Raw genomic sequence first — 24,336 nt, 5'->3', positions numbered from 1 at the left:
TCCATGGTTCTACCACTCCCAATACAAAGAACTCCCAGTGTGAACCCTGTAACTCTCAACCATTTAAAAGTCTCAATCATATCACCTTCCTTCTGTCTACCAAACTCTGCAGCCCACATTCCCTCAGCATGTCATCATAATTAACATTGTACAGTTCTGATACCATCTTTGTTATCTGCCTCTGCACCCCTTCCACAGTTAATTTATCCCTTCAAATCCTGGGGACCAAATTTGAGAATAATAGTCTAAGTGTGGTCTGATCAGGGTCTTATACAATGGAAAGATAACTCTTTTATCACTGCAAGTCAGCATCCTTCTCAGTATTGGCAATCCTCTGGGTTACTTTCACCACTTTTGCAATATGTTCCCTGAATTTCAGTTTTCCATCAATCATCACTCCCAGATCTCTTGCCTCTCCTACTTCCTCCAGTACAGATCCTCCAATCGAGTATGCAGCCTCCCATCGATGCATCCCAAACTTAAAGACTTTACATTTTGCTGCATTAAACTGACCCTCATTCATTTGCCCATCTGTATAGTTTATTCAAATCCTCTTGCAGGGTTGCCACATCTGCACTATTACTAATAACCCTTCCCAGCTTCACATCATCTGCAAACAATAAATATCCCCCTGCAATCCATTGACAATATCATTAATATAAAGGTTAAACAATACAGGTCCAAGTACTGAACCCTGTGGGACCCCACTTGTAACCTTCTGTCTCCTAAATATTGCTGCCCATACACAATTCTCTGATTCCTATCAGATAGCCAATCCTGAATCCAGTTTAATAACCTGACATCTAAACCCTTGTGTTACAACTATTAAATATCAGCTTATCATGTGGTACCCTGTCAAATGTCTTTGTAAAATCCAAGAAAATGGCAGAATATGTTAATACACTTCCACTCCTTGGGTGCCTTTCCAATGGCCAGACTTTCATTGAAAATCCAGGTCAAGGGAGCTCATTCTCTCACACATTTAGCACATTCTCTCAAAACCCGTTGTGAAATTCCATCCAGTCCCACTGCTTTATTGACATCATGAGTACTCAGTATTTGAAGCACACTGTAATCTTGTACTTCTAAACCTCGAACCTGCCCTATCAATCTGGCATTAAAAACCTACTTCTTCAGGATAAAATACCCCAATAAAGTGTTCATTGAACAATTCTACTATTTTCTTTGCATCAGTCACTCTATGCCCATTTTTATCCAACAATGTCATTCTTCAAAATCATTTGTCCTCCTATGGGCCACATAGCTAAAAAGTTCCTTAGGATTTTCTTTGGATCTCAGGGCCAATCTCTTCTCATATTCCAGTTTTGCCTTCCTTACCATACTACTCACTCTCCTGGCATGAGTCTTATATTCTTCATGCATCTGCTCTCCATCCCTTTCCTTAAATCTCCCATAACCTCTTTTTTACCTATAGTTCCTGTTTGATAACGTTTGTCATCTCACTTTACACCATAATGTTGAAGGTTTAATGGATTTTTTACAACACTCAAAAAGGATTAAAAATCATTTAATACTTCCTATATTTCGTCCTAGTCACTAGGTTTTATGGATTTTTTACAACACTCAAAAAGGATTAAAAAGAATTTAATACTTCCTATATTTTGTCCTAGTCACTAGGAACCTAGTGACTAGGACGAAATATAGGAAGTATTAAATTCTTTTTAATCCTTTTTGAGTGTTGTAAAAAATCCATTAAACCTCCAACATTATGTCTTCACAGCACTTAAGCCTCTATACACAAATCACTTTACACCAAATTTTGCTCTCTTCTTCACTCACAGTATACAGTTTGCTATTGCTGCTAATAAATATTCCTTCACAAGTTCCCAAGCACTAAAATGATATCTTGCACTTCCAATTCTTCCCTCGTGGAACCCCCCAAGTTGATATCCACTATTACAAATCCACATACATTCCTTTCTCTTTGATACTCCTGCATGTCTATTCATCCTCCAAGTCAAAACCACATGGTCACTCTCTCAAACTAGGTACAGATCATCATGGTGTTCTTATTATTCTATCCTTGCAAACAACTTCTCCCTGTGCCTAAGCAATGATCACTTCCAATTTCAAGACCTCTATATATGGCAAAGATTTGGATGGAGATATTCAGTTATTTGCAGATCATGCAAAGTTGGGATGAACTATGAAGAGTAGAGAAGATGTTGTGGCGTTACAAGAAGACTTGAATAAATTAAATGAATGGGCACAGAAATGGGGATGTGAGGTCAATGTTACAAAATGTAAGGTTTTAAAATTTGGGAAACAAAGATGGGATGCAGAATTTATGCTTGGTGGGAATATATTGTTGGAGGTCGAGGAAATAAGAGATCTTGGGGCGATAGTGGATAAGGATCTGAAATTTAGGGGACACAATGCCAAAATTGTTACGACAACACAAAGGCTTCTGGGAATGATGCGGAGGACACTGACTTGTAGAAGTAGGGAGATTCTTGTTCCATTGTATAAGGCTTTGATTAGGCCACACATGGACTACCATGCTCAGATTTGGTCACCTTGTTTTTAAAAGGATGAAGAGATGTTGGAAACAGTCCAGAGGCGACTGACTAAGGTAGTTTCTGATCTCTGGAATGTCGAATATGAGGAAAGATTGAGAAGATGCAATTTACAGAGTATAGTGGATAGGAAGAAGAGGGGAGCTATGATAGAGACCTACAAGTTAGTAAGGGGTTGTTATAGGATCAATATTGTAGAGGTTCTACAGAAAACAGTGGGAGATCAGGGGAGAACCAGAGGTCATCCCTGGAAACTCCCCTGCTCACACCCTGTATAAAGAGGGTGTGAGTAGGGGAGTGAGAGGTAGGTTTTTTTCGTGCAGAGTTGTGAATGATTGGAATGCCTTGCCTGAGAGTGTGGTGTCTGCAGAGAATTTGAGTGTGTTTAAAGTGCGATATTATGAGCTGTGTGTGTGTATGATAAAAGACCTCCTAGATGAGTCTTTGACTCCATGGGGGGGGGGGGTCTTGGGTGGTGATAATAATAATAATGATAACAATAATAATATTAATAATAATAATATACTCCTGTATCCTGAACCAGCATGAAGATATCATCTACCACAATAACATAGCCAATGAGGATTTTTTATTGCTTTTATCGTCATGTGAACTTTTGCACATATGTGTTGGAACATGATATTATTAAAGACTAATCCATATCCTGAATAGAATCTAGCAGGTACGTATCATTATTATTAGCCTTGCACTGTTCTCCTTATTTTATTGTTCATTGCTATAAGCTTGGAATTCAATTTCTACTATACTGTTAGATTTCCAACAAGGACCAGATTTTCCATTTTCTTTATTTCTGCTACCATTCTCTAATGACTTTAAAAATTCCTTTTCTTCCTCTTTGTGAGAACTTCTATGAGACCATAGGCACAAATAAGTTGCATTGTCCATTTCCACATTTGAAGTTTCCCACATAACTCTACTTGAAATTGCTTTCCAAATGAGAAGTTTATCTTCATATTTGGTGATGAATGCTACTGCTACTCCTTCCTTTCCTTGTTAATGATTGCTCAAATGCAACATCTTATATATTTATTATTAAGTAGGATCTCACCATCTTCTTTGCCTCAGCAGTACCAATTATGTCCAACTGATACTTTTCCAGTTCTTCTGCAAGTTTGATTTCTTTTCCATTGATGCTCCTTATACTGATAGTTCCTATCTTCAGTTCTTCTATTGTGTTTATTCCAGCAGGGGCCTTGTTCATTCTCGCCAGCCCATTCTCATTTTGGTATCCAGTGGATGCTGAGTAATGGAACACACAACATGAAAGTGAGGATTAGACATTAGATGAGAAGCCCTGATCAGTTTTCTGCATTCCTTAAAGGACATACAATATATGTGGAGATTTCCTCCCAGTTATCTGGTTTTGTCCCTTAATCATTCCCAAGACTGACTTATAAGATCAGATAGGGACACTGTCAATATAAATTTGATAATAATGCAAATTTTTCATCTAGTATTATTAGAGAAACCAGTAAACTGTTTGAAGGTACACAGCAGGAATTTAACATTGATGATGGTGATGATGGAATTAAATGTATATGCTATAAAAAAAATAAGCAACAATTCTAACTTCTGTTAGAAATTCAGTGGCGATAATACTTTACAGTTGTAGTTTTATAGTTGAAGTTATAATGATATTATGTTTTGCAATTACAATTATATTTTTTTTTCCATTTTCCATTTTGTATTTATTTAAGCTAAGGGATATTGCATCTCATATTGTGTCTTAGCCGAATAAGAAACTCAAAGAGTTTCATGCCGAATATAGAAACTATATAAAGCCCTCAGTTTGCACTACAAAATGGGTCAAGTGCTGCACTATCCAGGTATTTGCTTATGCTTGGAATCGCCAAACTTTATATAGCTTCTATATTCGGCATGAAACTCTTTGAGTTTCTTATTTGGCTAAGAAACAATATGGGATGCAATATCCCTTAACTTAAATAAGTTCATGTCACTGAATTGAAGCCTTTGGCTCTTCATATAATTAGTAATTTATTAGGACATCTTCTTGGCAATTCCCATAGAAGGGATGTTCTCTCTTATCTTATCCGTTCTACGAAGAAAGAGAGACTTTTCTTAGAAGCAGCAGCAGCTCTCAGAAACCAACCAAATCTCAATAAATACGGTTGCATTAAGCTTCCGAAGATTTGGGAAACACTCATCACCAGAGGTCCCACCTTACATTCCAGGCTACCTACTACCGCCCTTAGAGGGCGCTCCACTTAGATAGGACTTTAGTGTCACCCACGTGGTTGGGCTTAGTATTGTAAGTTTTTGTGTGCATGTTACATTAATTGTTTTTGTAATCCCCGTAGATATCCTAGTGACTAGGATGAAATATAGGAAGTATTAAATTCTATTTTAATTCTTTTTGAGTGTTGTAAAAAATCCATTAAACCTCCAACATAATGTCCTCACAGCACTTAAGCCTCTACACAAGAATTCTAATCATCCATGGAGAAGATTTAGCACGCAAATCCAAGCAATACGGTAAGTCAAAACTACGACTATCCAGACAACTAAATAAGCTGGCCTTTTTAAAAAGATGTCGGGATACAAGAGTGATACCGAACTGCGTTAAAATGAAGATCAATTTCCATTCCAAAAAAAGCACTCCATATAAACTTGCTACCCTTATCCGTTCTACGAAGAAAGAGAGACTTTTCTTAGAAGCAGCAGCAGCTCTCAGAAACCAACCAAATCTTAATAAATACAGTTGCATTAAGCTTCCGAAGATTTGGGAAACACTCATCACCAGAGGTCCCACCTTACATTCCAGGCTACCTACTACTGCCCTTAGAGGGCGCTCCACCTAGATAGGACTTTAGTGTCACCCACGTGGTTGGGCTTAGTATTGTAAGTTTTTGTGTACATGTTACATTAATTGTTTTTGTAATCCCCGTAGATGTCCTAGTGACTAGGACGAAATATAGGAAGTATTAAATTCTATTTTAATTCTTTTTGAGTGTTGTAAAAAATCCATTAAACCTCCAACATAAAATCTTATTAAATAGGCATGCCAATTCCCTGGAACATTCCCTTAAGATGCGTGGTGATACCTCCTGCTCACTCACAGTTAAGCCATCCCCTCCTATGTATTCTACACTTAATTTCCTCATGATTCTACCCTGATCAGGATGAAACACCCTTATACAAGGGCTGTATGAAAAGTTTGGTAAATTTCCAATAGATGGCAACTTAATTCATTCATTCATTCATACCAGTGTCAGGAAGTATTATCTTTTTCACGACTCCTGGCAAAATTTTAGCCATGTGCGACGCATAGTTCTCGTTTAGTAAATATTTAAAATGACCATGTTCGCATTTTTCCTAAAAATGGAGAAAAACGAATTTCATGCAGTGATAAAATACTTTTATTTGAAAAAGTGGACAGCAGCGCAGATCAAAGCCTAGTTAGATGTAGTTCATGGGGACTCTGCACCAGGATTAAAGACTATTTATTTTTAGATAAATGAGTTTAAACGTAGTCATAAGTCCATCAAAGATGAAGCATACTCTGTGTGCATGACTGAGATCACTATGAAGGAAATGACTGACAAAATCCATGGTATTGATATGGAAGACCACCGAGTGAAAGTGTGTGAGACTGCTGAGATTGTAGGCATCTCAACTGAATGAGTGTATAATATCCTGCACGAAAAATTGCACATGAAAAAGCTGTATGTGCAATGGATGCCGCAATTGTTGACTGATCAAAAATGTATGTGAAAAGATAATTCAACCCAATGTTTGTTGATGTTTAGTCACAATTTGCAGGATTTTTTGCATCGATTTGTGACTGTAGATGAAACTTGGATCTACCACTACACACCTGAGTCCAAGCAGCAGTCAAAACAGTGGACAATGCCTGGTGAAAGAGTAGTGAAAAAAAGTGAAAACTATTTTGTCAGCTGGGAAGGTGATGGTCACTGTTTTTTGGGATTCCCAAGGAATTATCATGATAGACTATTTGGAAAAGGGTAAGACAATAACAGGAGTCTATTAGGCATCATTGTTGGACCATTTAAAAGAAGAACTGGAGAAAAAACGGCCAAGATTGGCACACAAAAAAGTGCTCTTTCATCAAGATAATGCACCATCCCACACATCGACCATCGCAATGGCAAAATTGCATGGATTGAGGTTCCAATTGTTCTTGGCCCTGTGTGACTTCGTCTTGTTCCAAAACTTGAAAATTTGGCTTGGTGAGAAAAAATTCTCTTCGAATAACGATGTCATCAAGGCTGTCAATGATTGTTTTTCACAATTTGACAAATCCTACTTTTTAGATAGGATGAACAAATTAGAAATCGCTGGACCAAATGTGTAGACCTCAATGGAGACTATGTTGAGAAATAAAGGTGCTTTTTTCCAAAAAAATGTGCTTAACTTATTTTTTTTACCAAACTTTTCAAACAACCCTCATAAATTGATCACAGAATACCTCAACAATGTCTTCTGCAGCAGTCACCATTCTATCACTTTCATCCCTTAACTTCATCTTACCATGATCATTCTTCGTTCTACTTGCCACATATCTAAAAAACTCTAGGGTTTTTCTTTGCTTGATTTGCCAATTTTTGCTAATATTCTACCTTTGTTTTTCTTACTAACTGAGTCACTCTCCTGGTTTATTATTATTATTATTTGCATCACCCAAGACCCCATGGAGTCAAAGACTCATCTAGGAGGTCTTTTATCATACACACACAGCTAATCATGCTACACTTTAAACACACTCAAATTCTCTGCAGACACCACACTCTCAGGCAAGGCATTCAAATCATTCACAACTCTGCATGCAAAAAACCTATTTCTCACTCCCCTGCTCATGTCCTCTTTATAGTTTCCAGGAATGACATCTGGTTCTCCTCTGATCTCCCACTGTTTTCTGTAGAATCTCCCCAACAATGATCCTATTACAACCCCTTACTAACTTGTAGGTCTCTATCATGTCTCCTCTTCCTTCTATCCACCAGACTCTGTAAATTGCATCTTCTCAATTTTCCTCATATTCGAAACTACCTTACTCAGTCGCCTCTGGACCCTTTCCAACATCTCTTTGTCCATCTGAAAACCAGGTAACCAAAGCCTTATACAATGGAACAAGAATCTCCTACTTCTACAAGTAAGTGTCCTCTGCATCATTCCCAGAAAGAAGTCTTTGTGTTGTCTTCACAATTTTGGCAAGGTGTCATCCAAATTTCAGATCCTTACATATTTCAGATCAAGCATAAACTCTGCATCCCATTTTTGTTTTCCAAATTTTAAAACCTTATATTTTACAACATTGAACTTGCATCCCCATTTTTGTGCCCATTCACTCAATTTATTCAAGTCTTCTTGTAAGGCCACAACATCTTCTCTACCCTTCATGATTCATCACAACTTTGCATCATCTGCAAACAACTGAATATCTCCATCCAAATCTTTGCCAATAGCATTAATATACAAGTTAAACAGTAATGGGCCTAAAACAGACCCTTGAGGCACACCACTAGTGACGTTCCTGTTTCAGGACATTGCTCCCCCCATACACAACTTGCTGATACCTATCATATAGCCAGTCTCCAATCCAATGCACTAATCTAGTATCCAACCCTATCCGCTCTAGTTTGACTATCAACTTATCATGCGGTAATCTATCAAAAGCCTTTGCAAAATCTAAGTATATTACTGTGTATCCCTCTCCTCTGTCCAAGGAAGCAGTCACCTCTCTTGTAATAAGTAAGTAGATTACTAAAACATGACCTCCCTTTAGCAAATCCATACTATGCATCAAAGATAACATCATTGTTGTCAACCTAATTCTATATCCTGGTTCTCACAAGCTTCTACAACAACTTAACCACAACACCTGACACACAGATAGGGCTAAAATTTGATGATTGAGTTCTATCACCTCCCTTATGAAGCAGAACAATGTTGCCCTCCTTAGGAACTTGACCCAATGCAAGACTCATATTAAAAAAATATGTCAAGGAGGTGTCAACTTTCTGGCACATTCCTTCAGAATATGTGGTGATATATTATCAAGTCCCACAGTCTTATTATCATCTAGTTTGCTCAACTCCCCATACATGTCTTGGTCACTTACAGTCAGTCTTTCGTCCCCATCATCAACTGCTCTCATTCTCTCCATGAAGTCACATTCACAAGAATGAAAGACCTTTATGAATGGTTCGTTAAGTATCGCCACTATATCTTTCGCAGCAGTTGCCCTTATACCATTTTATTCAATCAGTGTCATCCTTCCATATTCATTCTTTTTTTTGCTGGATACATATCAAAAGAACTCCTAGGATTCTTTTTGGCTTCATTAGCTAACTGCTGTTCATACCTCACTTTTGCTAGCCTTGCCTGGTCTTCGTAATTCTCATGAAATTGGTTATCACCACTTCTCTTATGCTGCCTCCATAAAGCTCTTTTTCTCTGTATCACATGCTTAATCTCAATATGGAGTAGCAGGGTTTTTTTCCTCCTGGAAACTCAGGTTTTTTTCATCCTGCATACAGACAAATCAGCCCTTCAGAACACACGCAATTTACAGACAAAAATACTAGTTGTGGTGGTCGTGGTGGTGGGTGGTAGATGGCATTAATGTGGATGATTGGTAGTAGAGGTTCGATGTAGTGGTGGAGAAGGAGAGTTGTACAGTAGGTGTCCTCCAGCGATGAGTCTTCGGACTCCTTGGAGGTGTCACGAATAATAATAATAATATAATAATTAATCTCTCTATTCATCAATTTCACACCTACCTTATTTAACCTTCTGAAACTTGGAATACTTTTAGACATTGCTTCTACTAGATAGTTCTTGAAAATTTCCCAAGCTGCATTGATCTCTTTTCCCGCAAACTCCTCATTCCATGCCATACCCGCAAGCTGTCTCCTGAGCTCTTCATGATCACCCCTTTGTAGTTCCAGATATACCCTTTTCTCACAGAGGACCTCAGACTGTTGGCAACCACCCAGGTAATCACCTCATGGTCGCTCTCACCAATTGGGGGATGATTTGTTATTATTATAATTACATCCTCTGATGAGATGACCAAATCCAAGACCCTCAATCCTCGCTGTGCACTCTGTTACATACTGTCTGAGGTAGTTATCCCTCAAAAATTCAAGAAACTCATTTTCTTTACCCAGTTGCTATCTCATCATTCCAGTCTATATTGCTATAATTAAAATCGTCCATAACGATCACCCTTTTCTTATTTTCTTGGTTATTTTGATAATACATCTCACAGTCACTACCATCCACATTACCCGGTCTATAACAACATCCAACCAAGTATTTCATTCTATTCACCTCTATCTTACCATAATACCTCAAAACCACTATCACTATTTCCCTCTTGCATCGCTACTTTGTATGGACATAATTCTTTCTCTATCATCAATAGCCCTCCCTTTTTACCCTTTCTATCCTCATAAAAACACATCATACTCTTCCATCCCTATTCCTGTGAGGATGTCATCCTCATCTAACCATGTTTCACTTATTCCAACAATTTTTGGGTGAACAGACTGCAACCATTTCATCTGCCTTGTTTCTTACACTTCTAGCATTTGTATACAAGGCTTGTTCTTCATACTCTTCATGTGACTGATTATTACCATTATTCATCTTGTACTTCCTCCTAAATACTTTCTTTTTCCAGATTTCATGTTTAAGCTCCACATTCATCCATTTTACACCTACCTTATTCAGCCTTTTGGCCATCAGAATACATTCACACATTGATGCTGTTATGTATTTCTTTGTCAGTTCCCATGCAGCATTTATTTCCTTACTGCTCAACTCCTCGTTCCATGTTATAGCTCCAAGCTGTCTCCTAACCTTGTCATAATCACCAGCCTTATAATTCCACATATATCCTTTCCTCACAAAAGTCTGCATATGACTAGCCACAACACAGGTGATTACTTCATGATCACTTTCATCAACTGGAGGAAAGTGTGAAATCCCTCTAACAATTACATCCTCTGATGAAATGATGAGATCAAGAACTCTTGATCCTCACATGCCCTTCTTTATGAGCTGCCTGAGATAATTATCTCTCAAGAACTCTAGAAATTAATTTTCCTTATTCCCAAATGTTCTCTCTTCATTCCAATCTATACCACCATAATTAAAATCCCCTATAATAATTACCTTTCCTTTGTTCACTAATCCAAATTGTGTATACATTTCTTCATCTCCCACTTTCCACATTCCCAGGCCTATAGCAACATCCAACTAAATATGTATTCCTCTCAACCTCCACGTTACACCACACTGCCTCATAACCATTGCCACTATTTCCTCCTTTCATGTCTACCTTATGTGGACTTAATTCCCCCTGCTATCATCAGCAGCACTCCCCCCCCTCCCTTCTTGCCCTTTCTATCTTTGTGAAAAATACGGTACACTTCCATTTCTATTCCCATTAGTATATCATCTTCATTCAACCATGTTTCATTTATTCTAATGATTTTGGGATGAATAAACTCAATCACTGAAACCATTTCCTTCCCTTTATTTCTGATATTTATGGCATTTGTAAACAAACTCAGCAGTTCATTTTTAGGTCTGTAGCCAGTCCTATCCAAGCCATGTGTTGGTTGTGATTTCGCAATTATACCTGCCCAATCACCTTTATCACCGCTTACCACATACATCTGCTCAGTCTCAACTTCTCCACCCACGTCGCAATATACCCCATTTCCTGCACACATTCGCTGCCACTTTCAACATCCACTCCCTATGTCATGTCTCCCTGTTTCCCTGTTCCTCTTGTATTTCCATTCTCCCTCTTCCTCTCTCACACTACTACTGTTTCCACTGCCAAGCATTTCTGTCTATGAAGAACTTTTGCACAAGCAGTGAAATCTACAATGGGGTAAGATACAATTTCATTTATTGAATTTTGGAAGAATTTTAACATTAGGTAAGTTATTGAAAATATTTATGAATCATGACAAGAAGTTATGGCTAGTACAATGAGAGCTGTGTGGAAATATCTTCTGTGTGGAAAATGACTTCTGTCACTTCGTAAATCGAATTGACGATCTCATTGAAGAAATAAGACGGCCTGGTTGGCTGAGTGGTTAGCGTATCTGCTCTCTAGCCAAAAGGCTGCGGGTTTGAATACCGCTGTGGGCATGGATGTTTGTGATTGTCAGTGAAAACACTAATGGTGATGGTGAGCAGTAGATGACATTGGTGTACATGATGATTGTAGTTGTGGTTCAGTGTAGTTGGTTGGTGAATTGAGTGATGGAGGCAGAGAGTTGTAGAGTAAGTGTTCTCCCTCGATAAGTCATTGGACTCCCTGGAATTGTCATGTAATAATAATAATAATAATAATAATAATAATAATATTAGCATCATTGAAAAGGGTCTTGTCTTAGAAGATGTTGATTCCCCAATGTAGGAGAATGGCTGGAATCACTCAGTGACATGGATCTTATAGAACTGGAGCAACAGCATGCCCACTATGAGAAAGAAGAAACTGCGGCAAAAGGAGAGGAGTATCTCAAAGAAAATTTTGTTAAAGGCACTTGAGCAGATATTTCAAAAATTGGAAACTATTAAACTACAAATTATCGATTTAGATCCAAATGTGGAAAGAAACATGTTAGTTTGTCAAACCCTACAAAATGGAATTAGCTGTTATCATAAAGTTTATGAAGAGGAAAAGAAGGCTAAACTGTTCAAATGACACTTGGCAAATATGTTTTGTAGAAAGTAGCATATTCATATTTCACTCATTCTGTATTCCATTTCTTTAATAAATAAACGTTTTTTAGCTTACTTATTTTTCATTATTCTTTATATTTCTATCATACGCAGTTAAAATATTTTAAAGGTCTAAATTAAGTCTTTGACGAATGTTCCAAAACATCATGGATGAATTAGAATTTTTCCCATTGGTTTTTAACTTCGATATATGCGGTTGCGATATATACATTACACTTGCATGAATTAACTGCATATATCAAGGGTAACCTGCAATTTTAATAAAAAATTTTTAGTTGTTTTCTTACAACTGTCTGTTCTTACCTTCATCATATGAGCACATATCATTAGTCCAATTTTTTTTGTTAGGTGATTACTGAAATCCACAAGTGGAGATCTACTACTAGGATTTCCACTAAGAACTAAGATGGCTGGTCTATAAAATTTAAAAAAAAAAAATGAATGCAAATTAAAGAAAAGCAATTTAAATTTACAAATTACAGAAAAATTAATTGCTAACTTACAACACAAGAGTTAACAAGTTCAACAGTTGCATGCTACTTTTGAATTATTATTATTATTAACATTATTATTATGCAAGTCTCCAGGGAGTCTGAAGATTCATCTTGGGAGGCTCACTAAACATTTCATGAAGCAACAATTGTCATCAATATTTATTATTATTATTATTATTATTATTATTATTAAACAAGACCTCATGGAGTCAAAGACTCATCTAGGAGGTCCTTTTATCTCACACACATCTCATCATACCGGGTCTTAAACACATTCAAACTCCTTGCAGACACCACACTCTCAGGCAAGGCATTCCAATCATTCACAACTCTGCACGAAAAAAACCTGCCTCTCACTCCCCTACTCACACCGTTTTTATACAGTTTCCAGGGATGACCTCTGGTTCTGCCCTGATCTCCCACTATTCTCTGTAGAACTTCTCCACCATTGATCCTATAACAACCCCTTACCAACTTGTAGGTCTCTATCATATCTCCCCTCTTCCTTCTCTCCACTAGACTCTGCAAATTACATCTTTTCAATCTTTCCTCATACTCGACATTCCAGAGGTCAGAAACTACCTTAGTCAGTCGCCTTTGGACCCTTTCCAACATCTCTTCATCCTTCTGAAAACCAGGTAACCAAATCTGGGCACAATAGTCCATGTGTGGCCTAATCAAAGCCTTATACAATGGAACAAGAATCTCCCTACTTCTACACGTCAGTGTCCTCCTCATCATTCCCAGAAGTCTTTGTGTAGTCTTCACAATTTTGGCGATGTGTCCCCTAAATTTTAGATCCTTATCCACTATCACTCCCAGATCTCTTATTTCCTCTACTTCCAACAATATATTCTCACAAAGCATAAATTCTGCATCCCAACTTTGTTTTCCAAATTTTAAAACCTTACATTTTGCAACATTGAACTCACATCCCCATTTGCTTGCCCAATCACTCAATTTATTCAAGTCTTCTTGCAAGGCCACAACATCTTCACTACTCTTTATGGTTCGTCCCAACTTTGCATCATCTGCAAACAACTGAATATCTCCATCCAAATCTTTGCCAATATCATTAATATACAAGTTAAATAGTAATGGCCCTAAAACAGATCCCTGAGGCACTCCACTAGTGACTTTCCTTTTCCTGGATATTGCACCCCCATACACAACTTGTTGATACCTATCAGATAGCCAGTCTCCAATCCAATGCACTAATCTAATATCCAACCCCATCTGCTCTAGTTTGACTGTCAACTTATCATGAGGTACTCTATCAAAAGCTTTTGCAAAATCCAAATATATTACTGTGTATCCTTCTCCTCTGTCCAAGGAAGCAGTCACTTTATTGTAATAAGTAAGTAGATTACTAAAACACGACCTCCCTTTAGCAAATCCATGCTGTCCATCAAAGATTATACCATTGTTGTCAACCCAACTCTGGATCCTAGTTCTCACAAGCTTCTCCAACAACTTAACCACAACACCTGACACACAGATAGGCCTATAGTTTGATGCTTGAGTTCGATCACCTCCTTTATGAAGTGGCACAATCTTGCCCTCCTTCCACTCTTTAGGAACTTGACCAAGTGCAAGACTCATATTAAAAAAATATGTCAAGGCAGGTGTCAACTCTCTGGCACATTCCTTCAGAATACGCGGTGATATATTATCAAGTCCCACAGCCTTATTTACATCTAGTTTACTCAACTCCCCAAACACCTCTTCCTCACTTACAGTCAGTCTCTCCTCCCCATCATCAACTGCTCTTAATCTCTCCATGAAGTCACATTCACAAGATTGAAAGATCTTTATGAACTGCTCATTAAGTATCTCCACCACACATTCTGCAACAGCTGTCTTTATACCATTTCCTCCAATCAATGTCATCCTTCCATAATCATTCTTTCTTTTGCTGGCTACATATCGAAAGAACTCCCTAGGATTCTTTTTAGCTTCATTAGCTAACTGCTGTTCATACCTCTCTTTAGCTACTCTCACCAACCAAGTCACTCTCCTTGCCTGGTCTTTGTAGAACTCATGAAATTGGTTACTTCCACTTCTCTTATGCTGCCTCCACAATGCCCTTTTTCTCTGTATTGCATGCTTAATCTCTTTATTCATCCATCTCACACCTAACTTATTTAACCTTCTCACCCGTGGTATACATTTAGACATTGCATCCACTAAATATTTTTTGAAAATCCCCCAAGCTGCATTGATCTCTTTTCCAGCTAACTCCTCATTCCATGCTACACCTGCAAGCTGTCTCCTGAGCTCTTCATAATCACCCCCCTTGTAGTTCCACATATACCCTTTTTTCACAGGGGTCCTTGCACTGCTGGCAACCACCCAAGTAATCACCTCATGGTCACTTTCACCAATTGGTGGATGATTTGATACCTCATTGATAATTACATCCTCCGATGAGATGACCAAATCCAAGACCCTTAATCCTCTTGTGCCCTCTGTTACATACTGTCTGAGGTAGTTATCCCTCAGAAACTCAAGAAACTCATTTTCTTTACTTCCAGTTGCTATCTCTTCATTCCAGTCTATATTGCCATAATTAAAATCACCCATAATGATCACCCTTTTTTTATTTGCTTGGCTTATTTGACTATACATTTCACTATCACCACCATCCACATTACCAGGTCTATAACAACATCCCACCAAGTATTTGATTCTATTCACCTCTATCTCACACCATACTGCCTCAAAACCACTGGCCCCATTTCCCTCTTGCATCTCTACCTTGTATGGACATAACTCTTTCTCTATCATCAATAGCACTCCCCCTCCCTTTTTACCCCTTCTATCCTCACGAAACACATCATACCTTTCCATCTCTATTCCTGTCAGGATGTCATCCTCATCTAACCATGTCTCACTTATTCCGACAATCTGTGGGTGCACAGACGCAATTAGTGCAACCATTTCATCCGCCTTGTTTCTTATACTTCTAGCATTGGTATACAAACACAACAACTCATTTCTGGATCTACAGCTAGTTCCACTGATACCACTCACTCGATGTGATCTCTCCATGCTAGACTGGGGCCATTTCCCTTTCTGTTTCTTCATTTTAGAACCCTTTGCAATTCCATCTGTTTCCTTTTGATCCCTGATCATCCCATTACTTTCCTGCCTACACATGCTCTCACCTCCTCTTGGAGCATCCACCTTTCTCACGCTGTGTATCCCTGTCCACCCTGAGCCTCGCCGTTTCCCTGCTCCTCTTGCACACCCATTCTCTCATTTTCTATACTCATACCACTCACTTCCACATTCATTTCCACTCCTTCAATCTCTCCTGTCTTACTCTCCTGCTCTTCCACATCACTCCCCTCTCGCTCTGATTCATTCTCTCTATTCACTTCTCTACCTTCCAGCAGCAGTCTCTCCAAGCGACTCACACCATAACCACTCAAATGCAGTCCATCGCTCCCATACAGCTCACTTCGTCCCTCAAACTCATTCCACACATTAACAAACTCTACTCCCATCTCCTCACGCATTTCAGCCAGAATATCATTCATAATCCTTGCTCTCCGCCTCATTTCACCACAATCATACCTAGGCAACACACTGACCACCCTTCCTGTCACACTATTCTCCTTTATCTTTCCAAGCAGTCTCCTGACATTCATTTTGACATGCTCTTTGTTCTCTCTCAAATCATTCGTACCAATTAATACAATTAACTCTTTTGCTCGTTCCCGCCTCATATTCAATGCCTCAATCACTCTACTCATTTTACCGCCTGGAAAACATACCTTGTGCATTTTATCCTCTAGCACACCTTTAATAATGGAGTCGCCATACAACGCCACTCGCTCATCTTTTGTTATCTCTTTCATGCCATCATGATTTATTTTAATAGTTTTGACCTGAATTCTCTTAATTTCATTCCGCATCCATTTCATTTCTTGCTTCATCCAATCCAATTCACCTTCTGAACCTCGCGACACATTCACTCTATCATTAAATCTTTCTAACTTTCTAACTCTCAACCCCCTCTTCTCACTTTCCCTCTCATTCATCCTTCTTTGTTTCCGTACTTTCAGTCCAACATACGTCCAACTTTCACTATCATTCTTCTCACTCTCACATATCTTTCTTTGTTTCCGTACTTTCGGACTAACATGCGTCCAACTTTCGCTATCATTCTTCTCACTTTTACTGTCATTCATCTTTCTTTGGTTCAGTACTTTCGTTCCAACATGCGTCCAACTTTCGCCATCAGTCATTCTTTTTTCGCTATCATTCATTCTTTTGATTTTTTTTACTTGCGATTTCTGCACCACGCCATTTCTACTTTCATTCGTTCTCTCAATTTCGTTTCTTTCCGCCTTACTTTCGTCCCTTTTAACATCCGTTACGGTTGTCAAATTGCTCTTTTTCTTTTTTCCTGATTTTTTAACATTTTTTCGCCTGTCTTTCCCGCCATCCTTCTCTTTCAAACGTGCACTCGCGACACTATCGGTACTAGTACTTTCTGTCATCAACTTCATATTCGCATTCATCAATTCCTCGTTCAGGTCACATTTCGCACACACCCTTCTTCCATCCGCACTAAACATCCACAAATCATTTATGTAGTCGAAGGAATACATATAACAGACCTCACACTTAACGAACCGACTGAAATCCAAATTAAAATCATGGAATGACAATGCCACCGCCATTTTTTTTTTTTTTTTTTTTTTCTCTGCAGGTTACTAGGTCTAATATTAACGTTTTCGTATTTAGTTTAAGCAAGAAAAAAAACCCCAGACTAATAATATCGGTAGCGTACAACGTTTACAGCCGCTCTTACTTAAACAATTACACATATATACTTAATTATTCCTAGTAAAACTTATCTGAATCAGGAGCTCTTCAAAACACGTTCGTAGTGCTTGACCCACTAGCGCCCCCCTTATCTCAATCTATCTAGATCTTGGTTTTCTTCTGAGTCTTTCCCTACCATCTTCAGCATCAAATATCCTTATATGTACCCACAAGATAACAATAACATAACAGTACTACACAATTAAGTTTATATTATTATTAAACACCTGTTAACAATTTTAATTCAGACTAGTTGATCACTTGTCAGCCCACCAATACTGTCTGACTTTATATTTGTCTTCTAGGGCACTTTTAACCATCAATCTATCTAGATCTTGGTTTTCTTCTGAGTCTTTCCCTACCATCTTCAGCATCAAACACCTGTTTTTCTAACCTTACCTCTCCCATTCTGTTTAAGTGACCATATCAATTTAGATTACATCTTCTCACACATCACCATGTTCTTTCCTAATATTTCATTTTTAATATGACTCTACCATTGATGCCTTATGTTCACTCCCCAAATTTTTCTAAGAACTCTCATATCTCTGATCTCTAGTATTTAATCAACAGTTTTATTTCTATTCCATTTCTAAAATCATTAAATTAAAATTGGTTTGAACACTGTCTTTCATACTGCTAGTTTAATGTTTTGGCTTTTCTCTTGTATTCCATATAAATTTATTCAAATTGCTTGTTCTGTTGCCTATTTCCATATGTAATTTGTCATCCTCACTGAAAATGTGCCTAATTAGCAGAAATACAAGATGATTATAATTAAAGTTCAAATTTTGAAAGGCTGGAACTAGGTAACTACTCAGTGGAATGATTTAATATTTAACATGATATTATAACATAACATGTGTGCAGCAATGGAATTTTATTTTGCACAAAAATCAGTGTTAGTTCTAAAAGTTGCCACTAGGGCAATACATGGTGCTGCAATACATGTAAATTATGTATGATGCTCCTGATATGCAGGGAAATGCTAAGACTATACCATTTATGCAAATGACAAATGTCCCCAATGAAGTATGCTTTGAAAGAAGCTTCTAAAAAAGTAGGTAGTTGTGGAATGCCTCGAGAGCATTACGAAAATTCAGAACATTAAAGAGATTAAAAGCAGGTCCTATGACTGCAAATGGTTTATGCAAAATAATCTTGAAATTCGAAGAGACAGGTTCCTTAGATGTCAAACCTGGCAGAGGAGAGAAACCAATTGAAGTGCAGACAGTCAAGAAAGTAGCCACAGTGCTAGAGGAAGAAAGGATGGCAAATGTAGGAAGCAGCACATGGTGTATTGCATGGTCTTTAGACAAATCTAATCCCACATAATCTCATCTAATTCCACAGTTGTATTATTATTATTATTTATTATTATGTGACACCTCCAGGGAGTCCAAAGACTCATTGAGGGAGAGTGTGCCAACAGCATTGAACGATTGATCGCCTTCCAATTCTAAGAACCTTTAATTCACTAACCTCTGTTCTTAGGCCAGTCCCCATCACCTCTGCCATACCAGTATCTTTACTTGGATGATTCTTGAGGGACAAATGCCTTAGGCAACATGTAACAAAGGGAACAAGAGGTTCAAGAGTTTTGGATTTGGCCATAGCATCAGAAGAGCTGATAATAACTGAGATGACATCTCTCCCACCAGGTGGAGAGAGTGACCATGTGGTTTTGACTTGGAAGATGAATAGACATGCAGGGGTATCAAAGAGACGGGAACTTATGTGGAATTATAAAGCAGGTCATTATAACAGTCTTAGATGTCAATGTCGGGAAGTTTCATGGAGGGAGGAATTGGAAGGCTGGGATATCATTAGTGCAGAACAGAACACAATTTGGTGTAAAGTGGAATGCAAACAATATCAAACAGGAACTGCAGGTGAAAAAGAAATTATGGAAGAGATATAAGAAGAGGGGTGGAGAGCAGATGCTTGAAGAATATAAGACTCAGGCCAGAAGAGTGAAACTGGAATATGAGAAAAGATTGGCATTAAGATCCAAAGAAAAAATTCTAGGGAATTTTTTAGCTATGTGGCAGTAGGAGAGGGAAGAAATGATTGTGGAAGAATGACATTGTGGGGTAAAAATGGGAACAGGGTGACTGATGCAGAGGACATAGTGGAGTTGTTCAATGAACACTTTATTGGACTATTTCATCTTGGAGAAATAGGTTTTAATACTAGAGGGATAGGGCAGGTTCGAAGTTTAGAGATGCAAGATGGGAGTGTGTTCCAAATACTGAGTACTCTGGATGTCAGTAAAGCTGTGGGACTGGATGGTATTTCACCATGGGTTTGAGAGAATGTGCTAAAAAACTGAAAGCTCCGTTGACCTGGCTTTTCAATGGAAGTCTGGCTACAGGAAAGGTACCCAGGGAATGGAAGGAAGGTCAGATAGTGTCACTGCAAAAGGGCGGTAGCAGACTGGAAGTGTCTAATTATAGGTCAGTTTGTGTGTCATCAGTAGTTGTTAAGGTCTTGGAAAAATTAGTGAGGAACAATATACAGCATTGGGCAGATGAGGGCAATGTTATCTGTGAAATCAACATAGATTTGTTAAGGACGCTCTTCCTTTAGTAATATGATTGCCTTTTATAATAAAGTGATAAGAGCAGTTGATGAGGGAAAGGCATATACTGCCATTTTTTTTGGATTTTGCAATGGTATTTGATAGGGTACCATGATAAGCTGATACTTAAGTTGCAGCACATGGGTTTAGATATTGGGTTAGTCAACTGGATTCAGGATTGGCTGTCTGATACCTATCAGACAGCCAATCTAGGAGACAGAAGGGTACAAGTGGGGTTCCACAGGGATCAGTACTGGGACCTGTATTGTTTAATCTTTATATCAATGACATTGTCACTGGATTGCAAGTGAATATTCAGTTGTTTGCAGATAATGTGAAGCTGGGAAGGATTATTGGTAATAGTGCAGATGCAGTAATCCTGTAAGAGGATTTGAATAAACTGGACAGATGGGCAAATGAATGGGGGTTTCAGTTTAATGCAGCAAAATGTAAAGTCTTTAAGTTTGGGATACTTCAATGGAAGGCTGCATACTCAATTGGAGGAGCTGTACTGGAGGAAGTAGGGGAGACAAGAGATCTGGGGGGTGATGATTGATAGAAAACTGAAATTCAGGGAGCATATTGCAAAGGTGATGAAGGTAACCCAGGGGATTGCTGCAATACCGAGAAGGACTCTGACTTGCGGAGATAAAAGAGTTATCATTCCGTTGTATAAGACTCTGATCAGACCACACTTAGACTATTATTCTGAAATTTGGTCCCCAGGATTTGAACGGGATAAATTAACTGTGGAAAGGGTACAGAGGCAGATAACAAAGATGGTTTCAGGACTGTACAATGTTAGTTATGAGAATCGGCTGAAGTAATGTGGACTGCAGAGTTTTGTGGACAGAAGAATGAGAGGTGATATGATCAACTCTTTTAAACTGTTGAGAGGCATTTACAGGGTTGACACTGGTTAGTTCTTTCACTTGGCAGAACAGCGGGAAGGATAGATGAAAAGGAAATTAGGAAAGGAAGCTGTGAGCAGGAGAGTGAGGAGTGGTTTCTTTGCATGGAGGGTGGTTGAACTGTGGAGAGAGCAAGAATGGTCAATGAGTTCAAGGAGTGGTATGATAGACTTTGTGTTTCCTAGGAAGGTCCTCCCATGATGAGTCTCTTGACTCCATGGAGGCCTGAATAATAATAATAATAATAATTTTAATATCCCTTCTTGGGCATTCCCATGGATCCTATCTAAATCATCATAAAAGAGATTTTTTTTTTGGCATCATTCTAATTTCTTCAGTTGGAGCATGTGCACAGAATTTATAAAACCCATTCTTTGATTAATCATCTACACAATCTAGGTGATTTTGCTTTGAAGTCCATGATAAGATGTTTTATCCTCTTGTTTACAATGAAACCTGTTCCAAACTTGTGATCTTTCTTTTAGCAGCTATAAAATATAATGTTAATCTTCTTTTCTATGATCCCATCTCCTGTCCATCTCATTTCTAATATATCAGTAATATGCAACTTGTATTTATCCAACTGCTATAGTAGCATTTTTAAGGCACACCAGACAAGTAAATAGAAAGTACATTCCATGATCCAATTCTAAAATACTAAAAGCATTTGCCATTTTGTCATCATTTAATCCATCCAGCAGTTATTGATTCCTCAAATTTTGTGACAAGGTAATTTTTTACAGGGTGGAGTCATCAGTCCCACACCCAACTCCCACAAATTCTAGAGAACTGATGTTTTCTGTTAGAGTTGTCTACCTTAGCTGACTGGTCCCAATTTGAAAGTGTTGGGAACTTGCTTTTTTACCCCTGCATAACTTAGCAGTAAAAACTTTGTCCTGGACCTATGACAAAGACATGCATGCATCAGACTTGGTAAGAATAAATGGCACTTACCGAGTTTTAATTGTACACATACTATCCCCTTTGACTCCCAGAACAACCTATATACGTTCTAAATGGTGACTCACTAAGATGTGGATCTTTTTTCTATATAACAATTCTCAAATACAGTGGAATGTACAGCATTCAACAGGAATTAATTATAACATTCTGTATTTCTAACTGGCATCAGAGAACAGCTTGAAACAGTAATGCTATCAGGTCTGAAAACTTAATACAACACACCAGCAACAGGAAAACTACAATCTATTTTTCATTATCACTTCTTTTAAGGTAACTTAGGAAGAAGAAGACTGTGTGTGTTGTCTTAATATGATCAATTTTAGAAACTGCAGATATTTGTTTCTTAGTACAAACAGTTACACAGTTAAAAATAAATATTGCATTTCTTTTTTCAGGCTATTTCTGTAATCATTTATATGGATAAATATATGTGTGTGTGTCCTTCAATTGGAAGAGTCCTACATTCAATTCTCTTCATGATGTGAGGAATCTCTGTATGGGATTTATGAATTCAATTTGAGTTAGCTGATTTCATACAGAGGTAGTAAGGTAGGATTTTTTACCCATGTACAGGCAAATTGATCAGGAGAATACATGCAATTTGCAGATCAAGAATACTGTTGGTGGTGATGATAAGCAGTAAATGCTGTAGATGATGGTGGTAATGTCATTGTGTGTAGTTGAAAAATTAAGTAGTAGGGGAGTTGTGTGTAGTGAATGTGTAGTGGACCACAAAGAACCTTTCACAGAATACCCACTATTCTGGTTAAAGGAAGGAAACATAATAAGAAACACCGAAGCAATTATAATCATAACAACCATGTATTCCATCTGGATGTGCAGATGTGGCAAAATTTATTGAAGAGAAACAGGCCCAAATATTCTCAAAAAACTGAACAAACAACTAAATGAAATTATCACAGACACAATAAACAGGAAGAAGAAGATATCAAAACATCAATGGCAGGAGATAGGTCTTATCTCGGAAGAATTTGAAGAAAACATACAAATCATAGTGTTATATCTTGGATGTCTGTGTGACTGCCTTATTGTTATATCTTTAATTGTCTTTACTTTAGCCTTACAGTTAACATAGATTTTTGTATAACTTAATATCAGATATTCGTTTGCCGACGAATTTGTATTAATTAAAAACTGCGCCAGCCGGCAACTAAATTCTGATATGTCACCCAAGAATACCTAAAGGAAATGTAGGGATCAAGAAATAAGCAGTCGTGGTCCAAATTCTTCTATCACTAATGGTCCCCTTAAATGCATGGTACGAAATTTTCCAAACGGTAGCTCAAATCCACAGAAAGGATGACAAACTCATTTGATTATATTTAAAGAAACACATTTATTATTGCACAAAGACAAGTATACATGTTAATCAAATCCTTAATCTTAAAAGAGTCTAGGTTCCCTTTACTTAATTAATCACATTCAAAACTTCTATACTATAGTCCCTTACTTGACATAAATTCCTCACTTCTAAATGTACATCTATTCTCAGACTCCTATAACTAAATTACCTAATATTATCACACATGTAATATTGCACGTATACACAAGACAACTCAATACTTCTGACATGAACTTCTCTAGGATAATATTTCTTATTCTTACTTAAACCCCCCGCTCCAAAATTTCAGTTAACATTTAGTTACGTTCTGACCATATAACATTACTGACTCTAAATCACAAAAACAGTTCGGACCTCAGCCTCCTGTTCGGCTGGAGCCTAATATACTTCCTTCTCAACTGTAGACAAAATCGCAGACTGTTCTTATAACACTACACAGAAATAGCATGCTTCCTTAACTTCTGTTTCCCTACTCTTCGGTTACTTTAATTCAACATTTAACATAAGAAAATCTTCCGCTTACCGTTGTTGCCTTGAACTGGATACTTTGGTTGGCTTACTGTACCTTCACTGATGGCGGTCTTGCTATTCCTTTGTTTCATACGAACTGAAAAACACTCATACACAGATTTGAACACTGACGTTGATTTCATCAGTGGCTCTTTCTTCTTATGGATCTGAATACATTGTAGTTGCAGCCTTGGCCCACGTAGCACACATAGCAAAGGGGGATTCTTGCTACACGTGGCAGCAAGCTCTACACAGCTCTCCGACAGGACTAGGTGCCGACGAAACCCGGAGAAAAGAGACAAGAGAGCGATTCGAATCCCCGCCGAAACCTTTATACCTCAAAACAGCTCCGTCACTCGGCGGTGTCGTCATG

At 38.0% G+C, this 24,336-nt stretch overlaps 1 protein-coding gene across 1 annotated transcript in view; it reads right to left on the bottom strand.

Moving 5' to 3' along the window:
* Positions 1 to 24,336, bottom strand: part of LOC150099699 (solute carrier family 12 member 2-like) — a 497,862-nt gene that overhangs the window by 215,164 nt on the left and 258,362 nt on the right. The window contains exon 14 of the mRNA XM_090403480.1: positions 12,609 to 12,720. Within this exon, the coding sequence (XP_090259606.1) occupies positions 12,609 to 12,720 (112 nt within the window). The remainder of the gene's footprint in view (positions 1 to 12,608; positions 12,721 to 24,336) is intronic.

The sequence above is a fragment of the Typopeltis vanoorti genome, chromosome 14, assembly GCF_054136105.1.
Source record: "Typopeltis vanoorti isolate ZY-2024b chromosome 14, IOZ_Tvanoo_1.0, whole genome shotgun sequence".
Classification (NCBI taxonomy): Eukaryota; Metazoa; Arthropoda; class Arachnida; order Uropygi; family Thelyphonidae; genus Typopeltis; species Typopeltis vanoorti.
The sequence above is the reverse complement of the archived record's forward strand: the minus strand, read 5'-3'. Positions and strand labels throughout refer to the sequence as shown.